Source organism: Mesocricetus auratus, unplaced genomic scaffold (genome assembly GCF_017639785.1).
Source record: "Mesocricetus auratus isolate SY011 unplaced genomic scaffold, BCM_Maur_2.0 Super-Scaffold_100015, whole genome shotgun sequence".
NCBI classification, from domain to species: domain Eukaryota; kingdom Metazoa; phylum Chordata; class Mammalia; order Rodentia; family Cricetidae; genus Mesocricetus; species Mesocricetus auratus.
The window spans coordinates 63,182,668-63,205,669 of record NW_024429198.1 but is presented as its reverse complement, the minus strand read 5'-3'; the positions used below and the strand labels follow the sequence as shown (position 1 = coordinate 63,205,669).

Here is a 23,002-nt window from a genome sequence, read left to right as displayed (position 1 = left end):
AAACTTAAGGCATCAGGCTTCTAGGTGCTGGGATTATAAGAGTGAGCCACCACGCATGGCCTCAAATATCTATTTTAAGAGAATGTATTTATAAAATCTAGACTGCTGGCTTATTACATATTTTCCTGCTTTGTAAGCTTTTGGGAGATAATCGCCTTGATGCTTTAGAAAATTAAGGCAAGGTTATCAATGAATTCAAATTGTAAATAGAACCCATTTAAAAAAATAACTGAGTAAAGGCTGAGTGTGTTGTAGCTCACACCTGTGACCTCAGGACCCAGGGAGGCAGAAGGGTGCCGTGTCACAGAGAGGCCCTGTCTCAGATAAACAAAGAGCAGCTTAAAAGGCTGTGGTAGGGCAATGTCTTTGTTGCTGTTTGGCAGCATAAAGGTTCTGATACATTTTGTATCTCTTGGTATTCAGAAACTTTTGCAATTTAAAAGCCAATTTCTAAACCCCTTTGGGGGGTACCATAAAACCAGGTTTGTTGAAGAGTTAACAAAATTAAATCACTGAATTTGGTTTACTCACCCTTAATGTTGGTCTTATGGCGTTACACCGTATTTGCCATAACAAGGACATTAACAGGTGTAATTTCAGTGACTAAACTACAGATTACTTCTGGATTTTAGCACTACTCCCTTCCAATATCTTTTCTTATTCTGAAATCCAATCTAGGACACTATCACAAATTTAGAAAGATTAATTTTTGAGATCCTGGAACTCATGAATTTGATACATTTTTTGAGGGTGGCTCTTGTGAATGAAAATTCACCTTGTTTCAGAGACTGATATTTATTTAGGACAAAATTGACGAAACTGGAGTGTGTCCTAATTTGGTCTTGGAAATGGCTTCTTGTGGTAGTTACAGTTTCTATTGTCAGAGCATGGTGCTGTCTGTGAGCGAATCCCCGAGCAGCCAGGTGCATGGTTCTTCTGGGTTCCTCCTCACTATTGATGTGCATTTTACAGCCTCCTGTCGTAACACGATCAGTCAGACAGTGGGGGAGGAAATGCGTGTTTTAGTGGCAATGTGGCAATCACTCTGCATTGATTCTGGTCTTAGATTGCTGGCTAGTCGCCCTGTATCCTTGGGTCCAGTTTTCTCATGTATAGAATGAGGAAGGGCTTGTACACAAGGCTTTCCAGAAATAAGAGAATAAAGGTCATTTCCTATTTAAGAATATACATGCACATATATATCATATATATGTTCTATATAGATATTTCACCAAGAATGTAATTTTGTCTTTAGTATAATGGGGAGATTTCCTAAGCTGCTTATAGCTTGGAGTTTCTACACTGTCAAAAACTATTAAGGAATTTTTGCTTATATAGATTACCACCACGTATATTTACTATTGTTATAACTTAAAACTGAGAAATTAAACTAGTTCAAGAAGGGGTAATGGAGTGTGTGTGTGTGTGTGTGTGTGTGTGTAGCATAAATAATAAAAACTCAGAGACAGATATTGGGGTTCAAGCTGAAGATCAGAAAAGCGAAGCAGCCAGCGAGTAGCTCTTATTTCTACCAAGGCTGAAATGGAGATCCTGTCTTCCCTGACTGGAAACTGAATCTCACACGAGACCCTTTGCCTCTTCCTTAGATACCTCTCTAGTGCTGGGATCAAAGGTGTGTGCTCTGTTTCTCTTTTAGACTGATTCACTCCCATGTAGCCCAGAGTGGCCTTGAACTCACAGAAGTCCATCTGCCTCTGTCTCCTGAGTCCTGGGATTAAAGGTGTTTAGCACCAGTGCCTGGCACCTATGGCTGACTAATGTGGCCAGCTTTGCATTCTGACCCCCAGGCAAGCTTTATTAAATCATAAACAATATTTCACCGCGTATATATGTATGTCATGAAGACAGATGGGAAGACTGGAGGACTATTTTGAGGAGGAAGAGGATTACTAAGCAGGAGAGAGGATGGGGAGGGCATTGGGGGGGCATACACAAATAAAACACAAAGATTGTATGTATGAAAATGTTGCAGTAAAAGCTATTTCACATATACTAGCCAAAAAAAACTGAATTGTAAAACCCTAGCTTATTAAGTAATGCATGCAACAGGACATCTTGACATATGCCTGTCATCCCAGCACTTGGAAATAGAAGCAGAAGACTCAGGAGTGTAGGGCCATCCTCTGCTGTATAGCAAGGTCATGGCCAGCCTACACTGCATAAGACTCTGTTTAAAAACAACAGCAATAATATATACAGTTATAAAACTTCCCTGCCAACAAAATTGTTTTCATAAACAATTTCATAGCTCTTTTTGCAAAGTGAAGCAGTGCTCACTTTGTGCTTTTGCAGGTTTCTTTACTATCTGACTTAATAGTAGATGGCTGGATTCTCTTACTGTTGGATATTTTGTGTGGTGACATCAGGAGCCATATCAATGCTTCTAAGAGAAGGAGTATGAAATGATGACTAACAAGCTAGTAATACCTTAAGCGTTGTTCCGTTTATTTCTGTGTCTGAGGCAGGGTCTCACTCTGTAGCCCAGCTGACTCTGGACTTGCAACACTTCTCCTGCCTTCGCCTCCTGAGTACTGAGGGTTGCAGGTGTGACCCCCACAGGAGCATGGCTGATTTCATGGACCACGGAAGGTTCCTCATGCCCTGCATGCCTTGAGAATTGCTGGGGGTGGGTGGGGTCACAGAATTTGACCTGTTGCGTGCCTTTCTCCCATGCTACTTGTCCCCTTCCTAATTCTTGTAAAATAGGAATAAAATGCTCATTTCACATAGCTTTTGTGAAGATGACAGTATATGAAAGCATTTAGCATACTCCCTTAAATATAGACTGCTGGGATAATTTACTCATAGTTTCTTATTGTCATTTGAAGTATGAGAGGAAGAGGGAGTTAGGTGGGAAAAGCATTGTAAATAACAGAGCCAGGCTGGGAGGAAACAAATCCAGCCCGTTGTCTACAAAGATGGCGCCCGCTGCGTCCTCTGTCCACTCAGTATTTGCTCTTTGCCCTTCTGGGCTGACCTTGTGGCTTGTTTTAATCAACGGCGCAGCAGGGCTGACGCTGCCCAGCTTTGGTGTCTATTCTCTGAGCCCCGACTTACCTGAGAATGAGGTAAGAGACTTGCAAGGGTGAAGGGAGAGGGTGAGCCAGCCCTCCCACCCCGCCCACTTCAGGTGACTTGTCAGTATGCGAGTGAGGTCACACCGGCTTCTTCAACGCAACTGGACAAACACCAGCTGTCCTGAGCTCAGGCCAAAGTTAAGTCATGAGCAAATGATCGCTGTTGCGAGCTGCTGAGTTGTGAGGTCGGCGCACACCAATAGGTAGTTAAAACCTTAAAGGCTGAGAAGAGTTCATTCCAGGTTTATCGGGATACACAGATTGTGTATGAAAAAAGTAGCAACTTGAAAAGAGAAAGTATTTTTTTCTCCATGGTAAAAGGTTTTCCTAGTTAATGCAAATGGGTTAAGAGCCATCAGGAGCTGCTTCTCTTGCCTGCCTGGTGAGAAGTTCCCAGTGATGCCTGAGGAGTGCTCAAGTCCCTGCTTACGGCACATTACTGGACCTGCGCTGAAACACTTAATATGATTTATGTTTTCCATGGAAATCCTTTAGCTCAAAATAGAAAATAAAGACAGGGTCGGTTTTCACAGGTACAGCAGTGAAGATCTTTGCAGGGCTCATGTTCCCATCGTGAAGGGGCAAGCTGTCTTGTTGGGTGAAGTCATTGTCATCTGTGTGGCTGGCCAAAACCTGCCTTTCTGGTTTGCAGTGTCACCGTAATCTGCAAAGGTGTTATTACTCACTGGAAGGATCCTTTGTTCTGCTTAAAAGGCCCACTGGTGGTATTTCCACATCAGCCTGTCCTCACTGGGAGTTGCTCTCTAAGACTGCATTCCAGTCTCTAGAAACTGTTGTTTCAGAGGGTTACTGGTAAGAAAAGAACCTATGTCTGTTTACCGAGTTCTGTGGCATAGAATTCACAATCCAGAAATGCCACAGGCGGTTTAGTCACTCTTGTTCCAAAGGCAAATGAGTGTTCTGTAACGCTTAAGGTTTTTTCTGGGTTACTAAAGGGGTGATGCTTCCCTTATTTGCTTAACTGTCTTCTGCCCAGTCTTTTCTGTTTTCTTAATGATGGAAACCAGAATTCTCGCCAGGTGTATTTTATTGCATGGAAATATTATACATCTCTATTTATTATATATAACTTAATTTCAGGACCCTTTACTTTTAAGTATCTTATACATTTCAAACATGAGATATTGATTTCTTATTGTACCTTTAGACTATATTGAATCTCTTGGAATTATGTATCACTGAAACAAAGGGGAAATTTTTAGTTAAAAGTGAACTTTGCTTATCGGATGAAGTAGGGTGGGTGAATCCACTCATTTCCTCTTTACTGTCCTAAATCTGATTGGCCAGGAAAAATGGAAGCCTCATAAGATATGGGAGACAGAGTCTGATGTTTTCATTATGGTTCTGTTTTTCAGCAGTTCGTTGGCTCTTAGTATTCATTCAGTGAACGTATAAGGTATAATCTTGCTGGGATTATAAATTATCAGATTATTCACAAAGGAAGTGGGATATAACAGCCATCTGAACTTTATTGTCTCTCAGCTTTTTGGATAAAGGTCAAGTGTAGAATGTCTACACATTAGTTGAAAAGAGCAGAAACAGATGAACTTAATAAGGGTCAGGTAAAGAGACAGGCAGAATCAAGAAACTTTGTAGGTCCAGTGGGTAGAGAGTCATAACCAAGCAGAGATCTTCAAAGACAAATGACAGAAGCACCAGAGAAGGGAACATGACCATTGAGCCAGAATGCGAGGGGGTGCCCCTTACGGCGGGAAGAATTCCTTTTCCTACAGTTGAATCCTTATTTAACACTGGTGTGAGAATCTCACTAGTAGAAGCCAATTATTAGACACAATTTTATCTATCTATTTGGAAACTCCTTAGGCAGTGTTGCTAAGTGTGGTGGCTATAATTATGTCTTCTGTGGCTTCTGGGTTTCTCTTTGAAATAGACAAGAAAACTCCAGCGATGCTAACTGCAGTCACATCCAGGCCTTTCCTCTGCTAGGGAAGACGTGAAGAAGCAAGCTTTTCTTAAATTTCAAGTGGAAGTAGCCGTTTGGCTTAGGGCTGAGGGGCTGGCCTTGAGGGCTGGAGGAACTCCGTCTCTGCAGTGGAGTCCCCGTGGCCTGTGGTTGTTATGCCCGACTGTTGCAAAGGCTCAAGAAGAAATCGGATGGAGACATCCTGAAGTAGCTTTAAGTGGAATAAAGCGACAGCTCCAGCTTGCTGCTGCGTTCCTATCTTGTCCCCACACATTTCTTAACTCGGGCTGCAGCAGACGCTAAATGTGCAACAGTGTAGCCTCACTGAACACAGAAGATAATGCCGAGCCTCTGCTGCTTGCTGTTCTTTGAGGTTTACAAACCTTAAAAACATTACACAAGTGATACATGAAAACCGTGTCTCTCCTTGTCTTCCTTCAGAGGTCACCTTAAGAGGTACTTTATTTTATTACTTTTTTTTGTCACCCCTTACCTTTAACGTCCTTAGGGTCTACAGTTTTTTGTACCGCATGTCTTCCTCTCCTCTGTGCCTGTCGGTTTACTTTTCCCCATCTTCCCCAGAGAGTAGTAATTTAGTTGGTAGGGTGCTTGTTCTCAGGTTTGAGCCACAGTATCGCACACAGCATCTTGGGTGTGGTAGCAGAGGCCTATAATCCTAGCAGTGGGAGGGATGGAGGGGGTTGTGCAGGTTAGGATTTAAAATCATTTTCAGCTAACATCAAGTTCAAGGCTAACCTGGGCTACAGGAGACACCGGGGAGCAGGCACGGGGAGGATCCTAAGCAAGCCTGTTATCACGGAGCTGTGTCCCAGCGTCCTATGTTCCAAATTGCTTACTGGAAGATGTTTTCTTAGGACGGCATGAGAAAGGAGAATGAACCAAAGATTCTGGCTCTGACTGGGCTGTGCCCTCAGGGCATGTGTGGCTACCACCCCTTCTGCTTGGAGGTCTACAGGGTCAGGAGCCATCATGTTCTTTTTAGGTCAGAATGGCATTCATTGCCTAACGCTGAATGTTCTCCTTATGGTTTCTCTGTAGAGAATTTTCCTTCACTGAAGGAAGGAAAATAATCCTGGATATTTTCAGAGCCGTATCTGGTGTAAATACAAAGCTGCCACGGACTTGGAGACTGTGTTCCGGTACTTTGGGAATGATAGTTTTTCAGGACTGATGACTTTCTCCTATGCAAGAAATTCTCATAATTTCCGCATCGAGGTGGTTCCCCAACTCTCTCTCCTTTTCTTGGGGCAGGGTCTCAGTTTTGTACCCCAGCCTGCCCTCAAACTCGTGGCAATCTGCCCGTCTAAGCCTCCTGAGGGCTGCGACCGCAGTCATGAGTCACCACATCAAGCTTTGAGGCGGTCTAAGTTTGCTTTTGCAAACGCTTCTCATGACTAAGCATGTTAGACCATTTTATGCTCTATAAGTAGATTATACATATAAAAGAGTGCCTAACATTCCTGGTGGATGTGGGAATATGAAAGCAGTTTCTGTAGAGAAAGTTCGATTTACATGTTTTTTTTTTTAAGTCTCTAGTATTTCCAGCATAACTCTTTCCATTTTTGTTCATGCGTTGCTTCTTGTTGGCTTGTTTGGGGGTAGAATGTTGGGAGCTGTGTGACTGTACCTCTCCGTTTATTCATCCTATTCTCTGTGCCTGTGAGTGAAAACCCAAAGGAGAAATAAGGATGGGAAATTATCCTTACGCTCCAGCTTGCTGTAAACACTTTGAAATAACAGGAAAGTTGCTTAGACATATTCCATAGCCCTTGAGATGGTAAGAGAATGTGATTTTTCACTTGGTCAAAGATTATTTATTTGTAATTCTTGGAAAACACCAGGAAACAATAGAAGGTGAAGATCATTGCCTGAGTCGTAGGCAGGAGGCAGCGATACATCAAGTAATAGTCCAGGCTTCGTTGTTGTGGGTGGATGAGGCCAGGAAACGTCTCGATTCCCATCAGGCTGATGTCTATGGGACCTAGGAGATATTTAGTAATTGTCCAGTAAATCTTTTCATAGTGACATGGGCCAGAATCTGCTTTAAGAACCCTATGGGAATGCTTACTGTTGCTAGAATAAGTGGTGTTTATGATGACACTTTGCTATACTCTCACTTGGGTTTTACCTGGAACACTGTTGTGGCTCTTGGGCCAAGCATCACTGCTTTCAAAGGGCAAGGGAAGGCAGGTGCTGCCTGGCATAGGAGCCAATCACCATTCCTTCCTGATGCAGCTAGCTCCACAACTAGATGCCTCTACTATTGGACACCTCTGACTGAATAATCCTAAGTCCTTGCTGTGTCTGTATCACTTCTCTGGAGGTCAAGACTAAGCCACCTGGTTTCAGTCACTGCAGAGAGGCGGGGAGGTTCTGGTTCCAACCCCCACCCACACACAAACAGTGGAAATTCTCTCCAGACAGGGTGGGTGTTCATATTATATACCCAGGACAGGAAACTAAAATGGGAACACCTTCATTAAGAACATGTAACTCTTAGATGAAAGGACTAAAGCCATCTCTGCTTTCTAAGGAGAACTTGACGTATTTATCGCTTCTTGATTAAAAATCAAAAAAAAAAAAAAAAGGCAGGGAAAGCAGACTGAGAAAAACCTCTGCTTGAAAGAGGGTTTATTTCAAGGCTGTGTAGCAACCATCGTTATTTGGTACTAATTCCAACGTATGAAGGGTTCTTCAGGACATTAGCCAAACTATAGCCAATCAGAAAGTCTAGCAGCAGTAGAATTACAAACGACCTAAGAAAGAATAAGCCTGTGCAACTCTTCTGTTTCAGCACAACAAGTTGTAACATGGACGGTGGTTTGAGTGTACACCCGCTCACTGCCGCCCCGTGGTGTAGGTCAGAGTCCAGGACCACCAGCTCCCGGTTTGTTTCTGGCTGTTGGCAGGCCCAGCTTTGTGGTTATGAGATAGTGCTTCCTTTATTGTGTGTCAGCTACAGGCTGCTTTAGCTCCTTGTGGGCACTTGCATAGTATGTTACTTTTCTAGTTACTGTGACAGAAAACGCCCAAAAAGGCGACCTAAAATGGGGAGGTCTTTCTCTGGCTCGTGGTTTCAGAAGAGACGGTCCTTCTCATCAGGGAGAGCATGCATGAGACCATCGGCCGGTCATATCACATCCTTAGTTAGTGTTCTGGTCTAGTTTTGTCAAAATAACGTGAGCTGTTGTCCTCTGGGAAGAGGGGACCTCGGTTGAGGGGTGGCCTCCATCCGATTGGTCCGTGTGCCAGTCTGTGGGGGCACTTTCTTAGTTTATGTTTGATGTGGAAGGCCCAGCCAAGTACGGTGGCGCTGTCCCTGGGCAGGAGGCTGTGGGGTGTTGTTGAGATTTTATTCTTTTCATCTGGGTCCCATTGGACCGGTTTCTTTCCACCCAGTCTGGGCCCTGCAGCTGTTATGAACTAACCGCTCTAAGACTTAATGTCTATTTATACTTGTTTGGCCATTGGCTTAGACTTCTTACTGGGTAGCTCTTTCTTAATCATTAATCCATAACTATTAATCTGTGCATCTCCACATGGCCTTATCTTATCCGAGAATGCCGGGCACCCTACCTTCCTGGTAGCAACATGACATCTTCCCAACTCTGCCCACTACCTTTTCCTATCCCTGTTCGGATTTCCCTCCTGGTTAAATCCTGCCCATCCATTGGCCAAAACAGCTTTATTCATCAACCAATAAGAAAAACATATATATTCACAGCATACAGAAGAACATCCCCCATCATCTTCTCTTTTCTGTCTAAATAAAAAGGTTTTAACTTTAACATAGTAAAATTATATGTAACAAAACAGTTGTCAAGCAAGAATTGATACTTAGAATATTTAGTCCGTTAACATTTGGCAAAATTTAAAGAAACTATTTTAACATCTATCTTAGTGAGTCAAAAGTTTTATATGTAACTTATCTTTTTATCATAACTAAGGAAGACCATAGTCATAACCATAACTGTCTTCAACTCCATCAAAGATCCCAGAAGGATACTATATAAACTCTAGAATTGACAGAGACATCTCACTGCCTGGACAGCCACCCAAAGTTTCTCTGTAATATTGGGGCATCCTTCTTCAGTATACAGGCCTAGAATGTCTGGCAGACTTTTTTATGAAGCAGAAGCCTTGAAGAACCATCTTGACACTTGGCAAATTCAGTAGTCACCTTTATTTGTCCTGCTTGTCCAGTTTGTCAAGCAGTCTAGGCAAGAGCAGTTTCTTGTCCAAATGGCTAGCCCTGCCATGTTGAAGGCAAACTCCATAACGAGTTTCTTCGATGCCCATATTCCTTTCTTATGTAATTGGTGCTGCCAGGAGAGGTGTCTCATTGTCATAAAAACCCTAATAAACCATTTTCAAATGCCATATTCTATAGGTCTTTGAAAGGTTTTGAAGAATACATATCTATTTGAAATATATCTCTGCATATCTAGAAAACCTAGCTACTATAAGTTTTGACTATTATAGGTGACTATCTATAATCTGTATTTAATTTTACATTACATTTTTAAAAGAGCTGTGTAAACATAGTATCTAAACAAGAGTAACAATATATGTATAACAAAATTGACCTTAAATTTGTGTCAATAAACCAAAATCCATACCAATACCAAGTATTCATTTCTATATCATATTCCCTTTTTTCTTTAGAAAGAAATTGACTGTGATTAACTATGTATAACCAATCCCATTTAAATGAAAACAAACATTTATAACCAATATGTGTTACAGCTCTGAGGGGAATGGTGTCCTGGCAGTTGGGAGCCAAGGAATACCACAAAGTCACACCGTACAACAAACCTCACACAAGAGATCTATTGGGAGAGACACTAGAGGTTGGCTGCCACTGCTCAGACAAGAAGCATGAGACAGGCTTATATAGGGTTTCTTGGAGGTGGATTTTTCCAGGGTGGGTATTTCCAGGTTGGGTATTTGTGGGATCTCAAGACCTGGGCTTGGGGGACTGGTAGGAATTTGAGCTCAGGAATCGGTGGGTCTTCGAAACTTGAAAATGAGCCTTGACTTTTTTGCCCTACACAAGTAACATGGACACTTGGGGTCCTCAAGCATGTCTTTCTCTTCTGCTAGAGTAACTGCTTTGCATGTGGATACACTGACTCACCAGTGGGCAATTCATTTGTCTCATGGTCACACAGTGACCTAACACACAGTGGCTGCGATGATGCTATATTGAGAGATCCCAGAGGTGATGACGGGACACCTTTTCTTGCGAAGAAGATTCCATAATTTTGCCTGCCACAAAATACAGATTAGAAATCTCACTAGATCATGTGTATAAGCATGACCTAGTTCATGCCGCTATTGTCATGATGAACACCACGATGAAAAACAAGTTGGGAAATGATGGGTGTATTTGTCGTATGCTTCTGCATGGTAGGCCGTCACTGATGGAAGTCAGGACAGGAGCTCAAACAGGGCAGGACCCTGGCAGCGTGAGGCGTGTTGCTTATTGGCTTGCTCTCCATGACTTGCTCAGCCTGCTTTTCTTTTTTTTTTTTAAATAGAACCCAGGACTTCCAGTCCCACTAACAATGGGCTGGGCCCTTGCCCATCAGGCACTGTTTAAGAAGATGTATTATAGCCTTGCCTGAAATCAGATCTGATGGAGGAATTTTCTCAGTTGAAGTTCCTTCTTCTCAGATGATTCTAGCTTTTGTCGAGGTGACATGAAAACTAGGAGCACAAAACTTGCAGAAGAAAACCACATTGGTTTTTACCTCGCAAACCCTGTGTCACCTCCACTCCATCTAGTGTCCTCGTCTGTCAACTTAATTCCAAATTTCTAACCTTAGTCATTTATTTGGTTTTTGAGGCATGGTCTCTTTATGTCGCCTTGGCTAACCTGGAACTTTCTTTGTAGACCAGGCTAGCCTTGAACTTGCAAAGATCCTGTCTCTACCTGCTAAGTGATGGGGGAAAAGGCATACTCCATCATGCCCAGCCCCAGAAATTTTTTTAAAGTTAAGTCTAAAGGTGCCTCTAAAGTTCTCATAGAGGAAAATACCCAAGAACTGTCAAAGACAATTTTGAAAAAGTGTTTTGGATAGCAAGGAAAGTATGTTAGATTCATTAAAATATTAGGGGTATTGTTCCTTGACTATTTGTGGGAGAGCAGGTGAGGGGCTTCAAATCCTAAAAGAAATCATGGATTTTGAGTAAACTGTTTTTATCCATTTGGAAACAAAGGTAGGCCTTATTCCAAGCACAAAAATACTTTCCAGATGGAATGAAGAGTTAATATACTAAATAAAATTGTGTATGTAAAGTATCAGAGGGTCAGCTCATAAACTCAGTTAAGGACTGCCTAGCCCCTATGCCAGGGAATGCTGGTAAGTACATGAACGAGGACTTGGTTTTAGCAGAGTCAAGAAAACACAAATAAAAACAGTTCCCCTTTACCATATACCTCCCGTCTCAACCCACGTTTGGAAAGGATGAGGGAGCATGGGTTTTCACAGAATGGATTATGATGGTCTTCTTGGCAGTACCCACTCTGGTCTTAAGTGTGATATTCTCCCGTTGAGTGATTTATTGCGGAGAATGCCGTCATTATTATGGTAGAAGCTGATCAGCAATGTATAGGTCCATTTTGGACGGGCTTTTGGCTTTAAGTGAACAGTTTAGTGGACCTTGAAGCAAGGAGGGCAGCAACTCAGTTGAACCAGTGTAATTTAGAGATTTGGGGATTTGTAAAAAGGACTACCTTTTCCAAGTGTGTAGTTTTATTATTACTTCATATTTTCATCTGTTATCTGGAGGCCCTGTGGTATGTATGGTTTACCTGAGATAATTACGCAGCCAGTGGTAATTGTCCAAGAGCAGCTGCAATTGAACAAAAGCCCTAGGGACAAGGAGTGAACTGGGGATTTCTTTCACTGCCCAGTTAATTGTACCTGCCCGTGATGAGGCCAAAGAAAAGGAAGATCTGACTGACTGTGCACTCATGCTGTCCAATAGGTCACTGTCAAGGCCAGTGTGGCCTGCTGCTTGCTGCCTACACATTTCTTGTATTTGTGAATAATTGTATAATAAATAACATAATAAGAAGAAGTCCAAACCCAGGGCCTTACTTATGCTATACATGTGTCTCGGGAGGGAGAGAGGACAGAGGAGTGAATTTATGTAGGCGTCAGCCCTGAAAGTGTAACCCAAATAAATGCTTTCTTCTCGTCTCTGCTCATGTGTAAGAGATCAAGTAAAATACCTCACAAAGGGTTTTGCAACACACATTTAAGCAGCGTTAATCTGTGGATTTAGACTTTGGGGGTTGAAAAAATAAAAGATTTGGCTATTTTAATTTTATGGATTTCATATTCTAGATACTTGTAAGACTACACTAGTACTTACACTTTTACAAGTCACCCACCGTCATGCTTAATGAATTTATTGAATGTTATCGGCATAGAGGTTTATCTTTATGTAAAGAAGCATTTTGGGGAGCTGGAGAGATGGCTCAGTGGTTAAGAGCACTGGCTGTTCCTCCAGAGGTCCTGAGTTCAATTCCTAGAGCACGTGCAGCGGCTTACAACTATCTATAACTCCAGTTATGGGGATCTGATGCCCTCTCTCTGGCTTCTGTGGGCACTGGGCACACCTGAAGCATAGACAAATGTGCAGACAAACCACCTATGCACATAAACTGGAAAAAATAAAGAAGCGTTTCATCCTGGGGGGATTTATAACCCCAGGAGGGAAGGGGCTTATACTAACACAATGCTTCTAAAGTTTAGAGTGATTTTTTTTCAGAGACCGTTTCTTTAACGTGCTGTAATTTGTTACCCATCTGTCTTTGTAGCTGGGGCAAACCCTGGAGAGAGTAGTGTGGTCTTACACAAATGCTCCCGTGAGGGCAGCTCGTAAGAGATGGGAATCTGATTGTGTCCCGGTGGAGAGAGACATGACACCTTGTTAAAAAAGCAATCTGTGGGTTATTTTGCAGAAGTCAACAAAAGGCTCCGTTGTCCTTGACCATGTTTTTCGTCACATAAACCTCGTGGAGATCGATTACTTTGGGCTGCGATACTGTGACAGAAGCCATCAGACAGTGAGTACAATGATTTCATGTTTAAAGTGTCTGGTCCTCTCTCTCCCTCTCTCTCTCTCTCTTTCCGTCTCTCTCTGTCTCTCTGTCCTCACCTTTCTAGGTGGCTAGGTTCTTTGGAACCGAAAACGACTTTGGAATCTTTGCGTAAAATCCTCTTTACAGATGGCTCATGGGGCTCCCGTTTTTGCCACCAATCTTGTAGGAGGCCTTTCCACATGCAGTGCTCCCTGTCTCCTTGTGCTGGGAGGAAAGAGTCTCTGGAAGGGCAGGCATGTCGTTGCCTCTTAAGAAAGGAAATGAGTATAGAGAGTATGTATGTCTCCCGCCTCCTAGCAAAGTTGTAAGAGTGGCTGCAGTTGTAATAAAAGTAAGCGAGTACGTTTCCGTTCTTCACCCTGGGGAGTGAGGACAATTGAGGCAGTCTGCCTTTCCTTCTGATGTCAGCTGCCCATGGGCTAGCCCAGGGTACCATCCCATCCTGCCTGCTCAGAGGGCAGAGTCCCTGTGACACTGGGCATACTGGGAAGGCTTCAGAAGAATGAAAGGGTATTTGCTGATTCAGTCTAAGAAAGATTTTAACCTCAGACAGATAACAACTTCACGCAGAATGCTCGGAGTCTTACCTTAGAAATACCCTGACTGGCCATTTACTTCACGTCCTGTGCAGCTCTGTTGAAACGAAGAATTCTTCCTCTCCTCTCGGGTCTGCTGGCCCTCTGTGGTCACTTAGGGACAAACTCAGTGCAGAATAAGGCCCTAGAAATTCCTCAGGGTGAGAGGGAAGTGAGATGTTGCTGATGGTGAAACATGGTGTTTTTTTGTTTGTTTGTTTTTGCTTTTGGCTAGTTTCACAGTCTACCCTGTTTCCCAAAATAGGGGTGAGCACTGGGGTGTCCGGTAGATCTTCATAGGAAGGACTGCGTTCTTGCCAGACAGGTGGGCACTAATGCACACTTTGAAAGGACACAGGCATATTCAGAGACTCGCCGAATTCTGTCCCACGTAAACCACAGGTCACTATAGTAGAACTGTAAATTTGTACAGACGGAGTGAAATGGAGGCCTTGGAAGGGACCTCACACTGCATTCATATTTTATCGGTAATATTCTCTTTCTAACAGAGACAAATGCAGTTTCCTGATTGATGCCAGACCTTGCCAGGAATGATTGGCTGCCTTGCTAAAATGGCACAGACCTTATCTTCTTTGAAGGCGATTCAATTACAGGTGTCCTCGTATGTGAGAGAGGACGGCTGGACAGTCGGGGAGGAGATGTCGCGATGCGAACAGCGGTTGGAGTGGCGCATTAGTAGAAGAGGCCCTTGAGCCAGGGGACACGGGTGGCCTCCGCTGGGGAGGGGGCCGGGAAATGGCTGCTGCCCTAGCCTGCATTTCTATTTTATCCTAGTAAAACTCATTTTGGACTTGGAGCCTCCAGAAAGATGAGATGATGCATTCCTATTGTTTTAAAAACCACCGAGTCTACAGCAATTTGTTACAGCAGCGGGAAACCAATTCTCATGGATAGACGGGGGAGAATTTCGTTCCTGCTTGCTCAGTAGAAATGTAAGGCTTCCCAGTGTAGATTTTTCACACCAGGCTGAAGCCTGCAACACTGCCAGGCTCCCTGGGTAGTGACGTCTTACACCCTCTGTGGCAGATGAGCAGGGCTGCTTTGTGGCTTTAGCTGCACCTGTGTCCCTGGTGTAGATGACCAATGTTGCTGCTTCAGAAGCTCTTGGGTTCCGTGCGGCGGGACACACACACACACACACACACACACACACTCACACACTCACATGGTGAAATCTGTCAGCAGTGGACATGTGACATGTGTTAGGGTTGTAGCACACAATCTTCTTTACCTTAAACATTAAGGATTTGCCAATAATCAGAGGATGGAAGGAGCCAGGCCACTTTTTAGGGTGTCAGGGACTGTTAAAACTGGAGCATGATGTGGCAGAATGGACCGCTACTGTTGGAGTCACAGGTGTCTTTCAGTCCAGTGTCTCTTCTAGTAAATGGTCACCTTTCTTAATTCGTTTAACTCTTCCCCCTCCTTTTTTTTCTTTTTGTTTGTTTTTTGTTTTTTGAGACAGGGTTTCTCTGTAGCCTGGCTGCCTTGGAACTCATTTTTATAGACCAGGCTGGCTTTAAACTCAGAGATCCACCTGCCTCTGCCTCCCTAAATGCTGGGATTAAAGGTGTGTGCCACCATGCCCAGCTCATTTAACTCTATCTGTATTAGTCTGTTTTGTTTTACTATAACGAAACACCTGAAGTCGGCATTTGTTTATCTGGTGAGGACCTCGTGGAAGATGTCGTGTATCTATGACAGGGAGAGAACAAAGTGAGAGAAACAAGGAGAAACCATGATTGCTCATTCATAACAGCTTTCTCTAAAGAGCTCATCAAGGTCCCAGAAGACCTCCTATACCACCTTCCCCTGGGGGCAGCTTCTTCATTAATCTAACTCTTCACCACTGTTAAAGGTTCTATGTCACCTCCAAACACTGCCACACCAAGGAGCAAGCTTCCAAAACACAAGCACTTGGGTGGTCGTTAATTACGGCCGAACCACAGCAGGAGCTATGAAAATTAAATGCCTTTGCATTCCACTCTGTAGAGCATCGCGGGACCAAAGCAGGTTTGCACGAAAAGATCTCTGTAGGCTGGAAGGCACTGAGCGTATAATGGCCTTCCCTGTGGAGGTGAGGGTCAGAGAAAGCAGTGTCTGTTGTCTTCCATAGAGTAGGAAGAGGGTGAGGTTCTGAAGGAAGGGAGAGAGGACGCAAGGTCTAGGTTCTTAAATATCCCTGGGGAAATTTAAAGATGTGGGTGGTGACGTTGACACAGCAGTAAGGATAAATGTGGTCCCCAGTCCCACTCCTGGCTCTCACGGTGGTAGTTTCCACCGTGTCTCCTTCACAGGCAGAAGTCACAGATTCTTGGGACTTTTGTCAGAAGACAGAACTGGAGCCGGCTCTTGAGAACCATGTGTCTAGACCTGCTGTCCTCTGAAGTTAAGGGAGGGAAGGATCAGGCACACCAATAACAGTGACACCTGGGTGTCCTCTCCCTTCAGTGAACTGTTTCCTGGCTTCTTCACCCAAACGATAAAAACAGCTGGAAATAGCTTCCTGGCTCACCCCCACCTGCCTCCCCGCCTCTCCCTTCCTCTATGGCTGTGCTAAGTCCTTTCTCTGTTCTTTCTTTCCCAGTAGAGTTGGGTTATGCCCAAGCACCTCTAGTTTAGAAGCAACTTCTCTGAGATCTCATGTGTTCCTTGACTTCTCATAGTTAATCTTTTTTTTCTTTTTAACGTCCTTTGCTCTGAAGCTACCAGAGGCATTCATAGCCGTACGGAGAACCTCACCTAGATAGCACTGGCAATGGTGACTTACTTAGTCCTTCTTGGAATCTTAGTGTGCTGTAATGGCAACACAGACTCCTTGTTCTTCTCTTTTTAAACTTTCTTCTGATTGTCTTTCTGGATGCTCCTCCTCTTTCTGTCTATCCCATGAAGCACTGGCTTGATCTTTCTTGGTTTTGCTTTTGGTTTTGGGGTGGGTGGGCGTACTATGTTTTATATGCGGACCTTGTATGTAACAGGCAAGCACTCTGCCACTGAACTTTAGCCTCAGCCCGGAATCATGCATTCATCAGGATTTCACCCTGGAGTCCCCAAGTCCTAGGGCCGTAGAGGCTCACACATGTAACGCTAGCTCCAGACACTCCGGTGTGTGGGGAACAGGATCTTATCCACCGAGCATGAGTGGGCAGATGCAATCCGCACTCTGCCTCGAGTAACGGCGTTCCACTTGACCGTCCAGATCATGTGTTTTGCAATGTGTATGAGATGCCACCTGCTGTGTGTTTTGGGAGATACCTGTCGTGGCTGATATTATTGGGAAGGAAAGACGATCATCACACCTATTACACACAGAGACTTTGCTGTGTGGGGCATCTTTTGGTCCCTGGCAGGACCAAAGATGAAGCAGGGAAGTCTCTTCAGGGATCCCTCTGACTTTGCGAGGAGCAGCATATAAGCAGCGTAGTGGCCCGGGGAGAGTTACTATAGCAGATGAAGGGTCTGGGAAAGAAGACAACAGGAAGACTTAAGATCCCCTTTAGGGAGATGACAAGAATGACCTCATAGGGCTGTACAATGCTAGAGTTCTCATTTTCTGGAGGATAAATGCGTGGTCTTCCTGGGCACTGCGATCTTCTCCATAGACATGTTGTTGTCTAAAGACAGATGATCTCTTCCCCTAATTAGTGTCTCCAGCCCCAGTATCTGGAGAGATACTGTCATGTTGATACTACAAGGTTGAGGCTGTCTGGCTTTAAACCGCACTCTCTCTCGAAAGGAGAGCTGTGTGGCACTGGTGACTCTCCCTAACTTCTTCTCCCCAGGGGAGCTGTGTGGCACTGGTGACTCTCCCTAACTTATGTTCCGTTTTCTCCATTTCTATAGTCGTGAAGTGATAGTACCTGCTTCACAGGGTGGTAATGATCATGGAGGACATCTCTATGAATGTCAAGGCTGGGGGTTAAATTGTGCATTGAGTTCATGTGTTAGCCTTTTCGTTTGTTTGCTTTTGTTTTTGGAGACAGGGTTTCTCTGTAGATTTGGAGGCTGTCCTGGAACTCGATCTGTAGACCAGACTGCCCTTGGACTCACAGAGATCCATCTGCCTTTGCCTCCCCAGTGCTGGGATTAAAGGCATAAGCCACAACCACCCTACAAAGATTTAGTTTCATTTTATATGCATTGGTCTTTTTATCTGCATACATGTCTGCATGAGAATGCCAGATCCCTTGGAAATAGAGTTACAGACAGTTGTGAGCTGTCATTCTCGTGCTGGAAATTGAACCCTAGTCCTCTGGCAAAGCAACCAGTACTCTAAAGCACTGAGTCATATCTCCATCCCATGTAATCCCTTCTTATTCATTGCCTGGATGAAAACTGAACACTCCTCGTCTTCACCCTGACATCATCTTTTTTCTTTCATGATTCTGAGGGCAATGATTTTTCAACTAAAAAATAATAATCTTTAGCCTGTGTTTAATTTTAAGTCGAGGATAAGAGTGATAAGAGTTTATCATTTGGCAGGTGCAAATATTAGTTCACCATAAATTATTAACATCGTAAAATCTATCACATCACTCTTAATGCAATCAGTGAATTTATGTTTAATAATTGTATTGTACCTTTTCTTCTGCCTTTAGTGAGAATACAAAAAAAACATGTTATTTATTATAAGCCAGAATTTTTCTCTGTCACTTTTGTCCACTTTCTCCAAAACTTTCCCTTTTCTGATGTGTAGGTTTATTTATTGAGATAGGCAAGGCTAGCCTCCGATTTACTGTAGCTGAGACCAGCCTTGAATGCTTGATCCTCCCGTCTCTGCCTCCTGAGTTCTGAGATTACTGTCACAAGCTACCATGCTGGGCCCTCTTACACTATTGTTAATCAAATATATTTAATCCCTAGAAGTATTGTATACGTATCTTGTATACGTAAATTGAAAACTTAAAGCTAACTTCCTGAGACGTTAAAAACACTCATCGTAATTATGGCCATACAATTAATTAAAGGAGCACAATATTAATTATTAAAAGATACACTAGGTTTTAATTATGTGTCTGTATATATATGTATGGGTCTGTGCATGTGGTTGTGGGTACCCACGGATGCTGAGCTGTCGACATGGCTGCTGCGAACTGAACTCAGTCCTCTGCAAGGGCAGTGTGTGCTCTTAACTGAACTCAGTCCTCTGCAAGGGCAGTGTGTGCTCTTAACTGAACTCAGTCCTCTGCAAGGGCAGTGTGTGCTCTTAACTGAACTCAGTCCTCTGCAAGGGCAGTGTGTGCTCTTAACTGCCGAGTTGTCATAAGTGCATTCTCGAGGTGTCTAAAGAAGACACCACCACAACACCGCACTCCTGATCTCTCAAAGGTAGCGTCTCGGGCGCCGTTCCCCTCCCCTCATCACCTTCCCTTCAGAGCTAACCTGTCACCACGTCCTGATAGTTCTTTTTTTTTAATGTTTTGTCTATACTTTGTGTCTTCCACATCATGCATCTGGGTCCCGTTCGTCTCCCATTCCGTTCGCATCTGCCCTCTGCCCTTGCGACCCCATCCCCCCCCCAATAAAATAAAGTAAAATTTAAGAGGAAAAAAATAAAACAAGAAAAGGAAAAATCTCGTTGTGTGACGCAGTGATCGAGTCACACGGTACACCCTTTAGTCCACACATCCTTACTTGCAAGTGTTCACTGCAAGGAGTCGTTGGTCTGGTTTGAGGTCTCTGGTCTGGAGTCTGCTACACTATCGATGCTGGGCCCTCGCTGGGACTCCTCTTGGATGTCCTGTTGTTGGGTTGTGTCATGGAGATCCTGCAGCTTTGGATCTGCAGGACCAGCCCCTTTGCACACTCCGGCAGATCACAGATGGGGTGGATGTTGCAGTGGGCCAACACGTAACCCTGGTTCTGGGCCTGAATCATTGCAGGGTTGGTCAGCCTGCCAGCTCTCCCTGTCCTCACCACCAGGGCGAGCGCTCAGGCATTGCTCTGGCTGGTTCACCCTAGGCAGGAATGAGCAAGGGGCCGGGCCTGTTCTCCTGCTGTCACACCCTCAGGGCCAGCTCTCCCACACCTACACCTTCAGGCCCAGCTCCACTGCTCCACCATGCTGCTCAGGCCAGGGCCAGCGCCGGCTTTCCTGAGTGGTGCAGCTGGTAGGGGGGGAGGGTTAGCTCTCTCTCCTGACACGGGTGGGGAGGGGGGAGGGGGGAGGGCATCTCTCCCTGGACCTCGCCATCACACTGCGGATGAGGAGGGTCAGCTCTCCCACTCTCTGGCCCTCAGGACCGGCTCACCAGCAGTTGTATTTCTTAATACCACCGTGCAAACTAGGGTGCTCCTGAGAGTAGAGAGGACTATCATAATAATCTGGGGTAGCTGATTAAGCGGGGCTTGGGATCTGTTTGACAGCAGGTAAACGTGCTTGCTGCACGAACCCTCAAGCTCTGGAACCCACAAAAAGGTGAATGGGGCGAATCCGCTCGGCAGTTGTTTTCACTGCATGGGTCCCAGGGCTTGTGTGTCCCCACACAGGTCATGCGCACACACGTAATACAAAATTTTAGATGTCAGTAGATTAGTTCGGATCCCTATAGAAATTTTAAGTGAATTTTGTAAACAGACATTTCCCGTCCCGACCTCCCAGCCCCAAATAACCTGACTCAGAGGCTGAATATGAGCTATAAATGCTTGGCCAATAGCTCAGGCTTGTTACTAGCTAACTCTTACACTTAAATTAACCCATATTTCTCCTTACGCTTTGTCACGTGGCTCGTGGCTTGTTAACCTCATTTTTTTATGCATCCTGCTTGCGCGGTGGCTGACTGGCATCTCCTTGGCTCTGCCCTTCTTCCCATCATCCTTAGTTTGGTCACCCGTCCTATACTGCCTGCCTGCCAGGCTACTGGCCAGTCAGCGTGCAATGAGAGTGACCAAGTCTTCACAGCGTGCAAGAGGGTTATTTCACAGCAGGACTTCTTATCTCTAGTCTTTATATTTTCCCAGGCTTGACTGCAGTTTTCTCTCAGAAAGGGAACTCTCCTAGTGTCTCACTGTGGCTTAAAATTCTTTATTTAATGGGGAAAGAAAATATTCTTTGATGGGATCCCTCAAGGGAAAGTCTCAACTCTAAACCATGGTTTACAAGATGCACAGCCCTAGTTACTCCTGAACCCCTTGGCTCACAGCGTGAGTCTGTCGGGGCCCCGCCCAAGCCCTCATTGCAGGCACATGGTTCTGTCTCTCCCCTGCAAGTCCCTGACCTGTGCCAGCATGCCTTAGCACTCACATGCCGCCTCCCTGCCTGGCCACCTCTCTGCTCTCCTTCCTGTTTTTTTTTTTTTTTACCCAGCTAAGTTCTTTTTCCTTACCACCCATGTCTCCTGTCTTTATTTTCCTTCTTGAAACTTTTCCCCTGTTGTCCAAGAGGGCCTTAAGTCTCTTCACCTCGCATATTAACAACAGTGCCTTGCTTGCAGACATCCCGAGTTTGGCCATCGCCCCCTTTTACTGCAGGATAAGCCATCTAAGCCCATTTAGAGTGAAGGATCTCTCTCACAGACACAGACACACACACACACACACACACACACACAGGTACCATGTATGTGCAGGCCAGGTAGTGGGTGGGGCCCACTCTCCTTTCCATGTGTTCTTTCCCTGGTTTCTTCACTTAAAACAAGAGGCTGGGCAGCACGCTTAGAAATGTATGGGACTCCCAGGCATGCTGTATGTGTCATGCTTGCTCTGCTCTTTAGCAGCTACTAGGTAGCTTAGCAGCTCTTGTCCAGCAACAGGCATGGTAGTGCAAAGTGTGATATAGAAGGAGGTGTGGCCTAGGAGGGTTTGCGCGGGGCGGGTCAGGGCCGTCTGTGGCCGTGACGGCCTCGGGGCTTCCTTTTTTAAAGTGCTTATGATACCACTTATAACAAAACTTGTCTTTCTCTGTAGTCCGTACACAGTGTTTAATGTAGTAAAGCAGGAGTGGTTGGTATTTTCCTGGCACGTTTCCTGTTTGAAGAGGGTCTTACCTCTCCTGAGAAGGCTTACACACATCAGAGGGGTGGAGGAGCTGGGGTGTGTGGAGGAACACGGGAGATGCTGTGGTGGAGCTGCCTGGTGACATGGGGAGAGCCGCCTGGGGCTTCAAGCTCTCCTCCCTGGAGCTCCTGCTCACACTCTCTTTTCCTCCCTGGAGCTCCTGCCCACCCTCTCCTCCCTGGAGCTCCTGGGAGGAGCAGAGAGGTGGTTGGACTGACCTAGAGTTTCTTGTCACCCGTGTTGGTGTTGTCAGGACTTTGTAAATGTGTGTGAAAGGCTTCACTGGTCTAGAGTCTGTTCTGTGACAGAGCTTGCATCCTTTTCCTGGTTCTGGATGTATTTTGTTTTCTCTCTCTTCCCAGATGGTTGATCACAATAGGTGCCCGTGTGTCTTCTGCAGGGCATGTATGATTTTCCTGTGCCCATCCTGTGTTGTTTTCCAGGTTTAGGGAGAAGGAGGGACTGGATTATTGAAAGTTCTTTCTTGGTTAATGACACCCAGTACTCTCATTTTTTTAAAACCCAAACTAGAGTAAAGCAAACAGTTGAAAGTGATACAGGTTCAAAGAAAGGCTATCAGGAGTAATTGAAACATCAGTAAGTATGGAAACATTCAAGTGTGTGTGTGTGTGTGTGTGTGTGTGTGTGTGTGTGTACAGAAGTACGGTAAGCATTCTTTTACTAATGAAACAGATACCTGAGAAATTTCTTTAATTTGTACTTTATTAGCTATACAAACGGGATAGTGCTGGTTTTGTTTAGGTGAACATTTATTAAGTTGGACTGCCTTCTCTCTGGTTAAATCTGTGTGCGCTATAAAGATAGAATCTCTGGTGTTTGATTGACAGCTACTGTGGAAGCCGTGGTTCTTTCTTTCCTTTCTTAATGATAGTGGGGTCTTTCTGTGCAGCCCAGCCTGATTGCTAACTTGATGTGCTTGTCTAAATATGTGCACCACCACGCTTGGTCTCCACATGTCATCATCACGGGAGACTTTTCAATATGCAGAGTTATGACATAAGTCTGACAGATCAGCCTTGATTTACCTTTGTTTCCAATCACAAGGGACTTATGTTCTCCATGTTCTCTGTGAATGTTGTCCTTTGCGAGCATAATAAATCAGTCGATTGGGGCACCACAGCCAAAGCCTACTGTTGTGTGCTTTATGCGATTTTTCCCGTGTTATTTTGGCCTTTACAGGCACTAAGTGCCGAGTCATCTATTAGTTACA

At 44.6% G+C, this 23,002-nt stretch overlaps 1 protein-coding gene across 3 annotated transcripts in view; it reads left to right on the top strand.

The window, feature by feature from the left end:
• The window catches only part of Epb41l4a (erythrocyte membrane protein band 4.1 like 4A), a 192,189-nt gene that overhangs the window by 68,943 nt on the left and 100,244 nt on the right, over positions 1-23,002 (top strand). For all 3 annotated transcript variants that reach the window (XM_040758055.1, XM_040758052.1, XM_040758054.1), the window contains one exon: positions 13,040-13,144. In XM_040758055.1, coding sequence (XP_040613989.1) covers positions 13,040-13,144 — 105 coding nt within the window. The remainder of the gene's footprint in view (positions 1-13,039; positions 13,145-23,002) is intronic.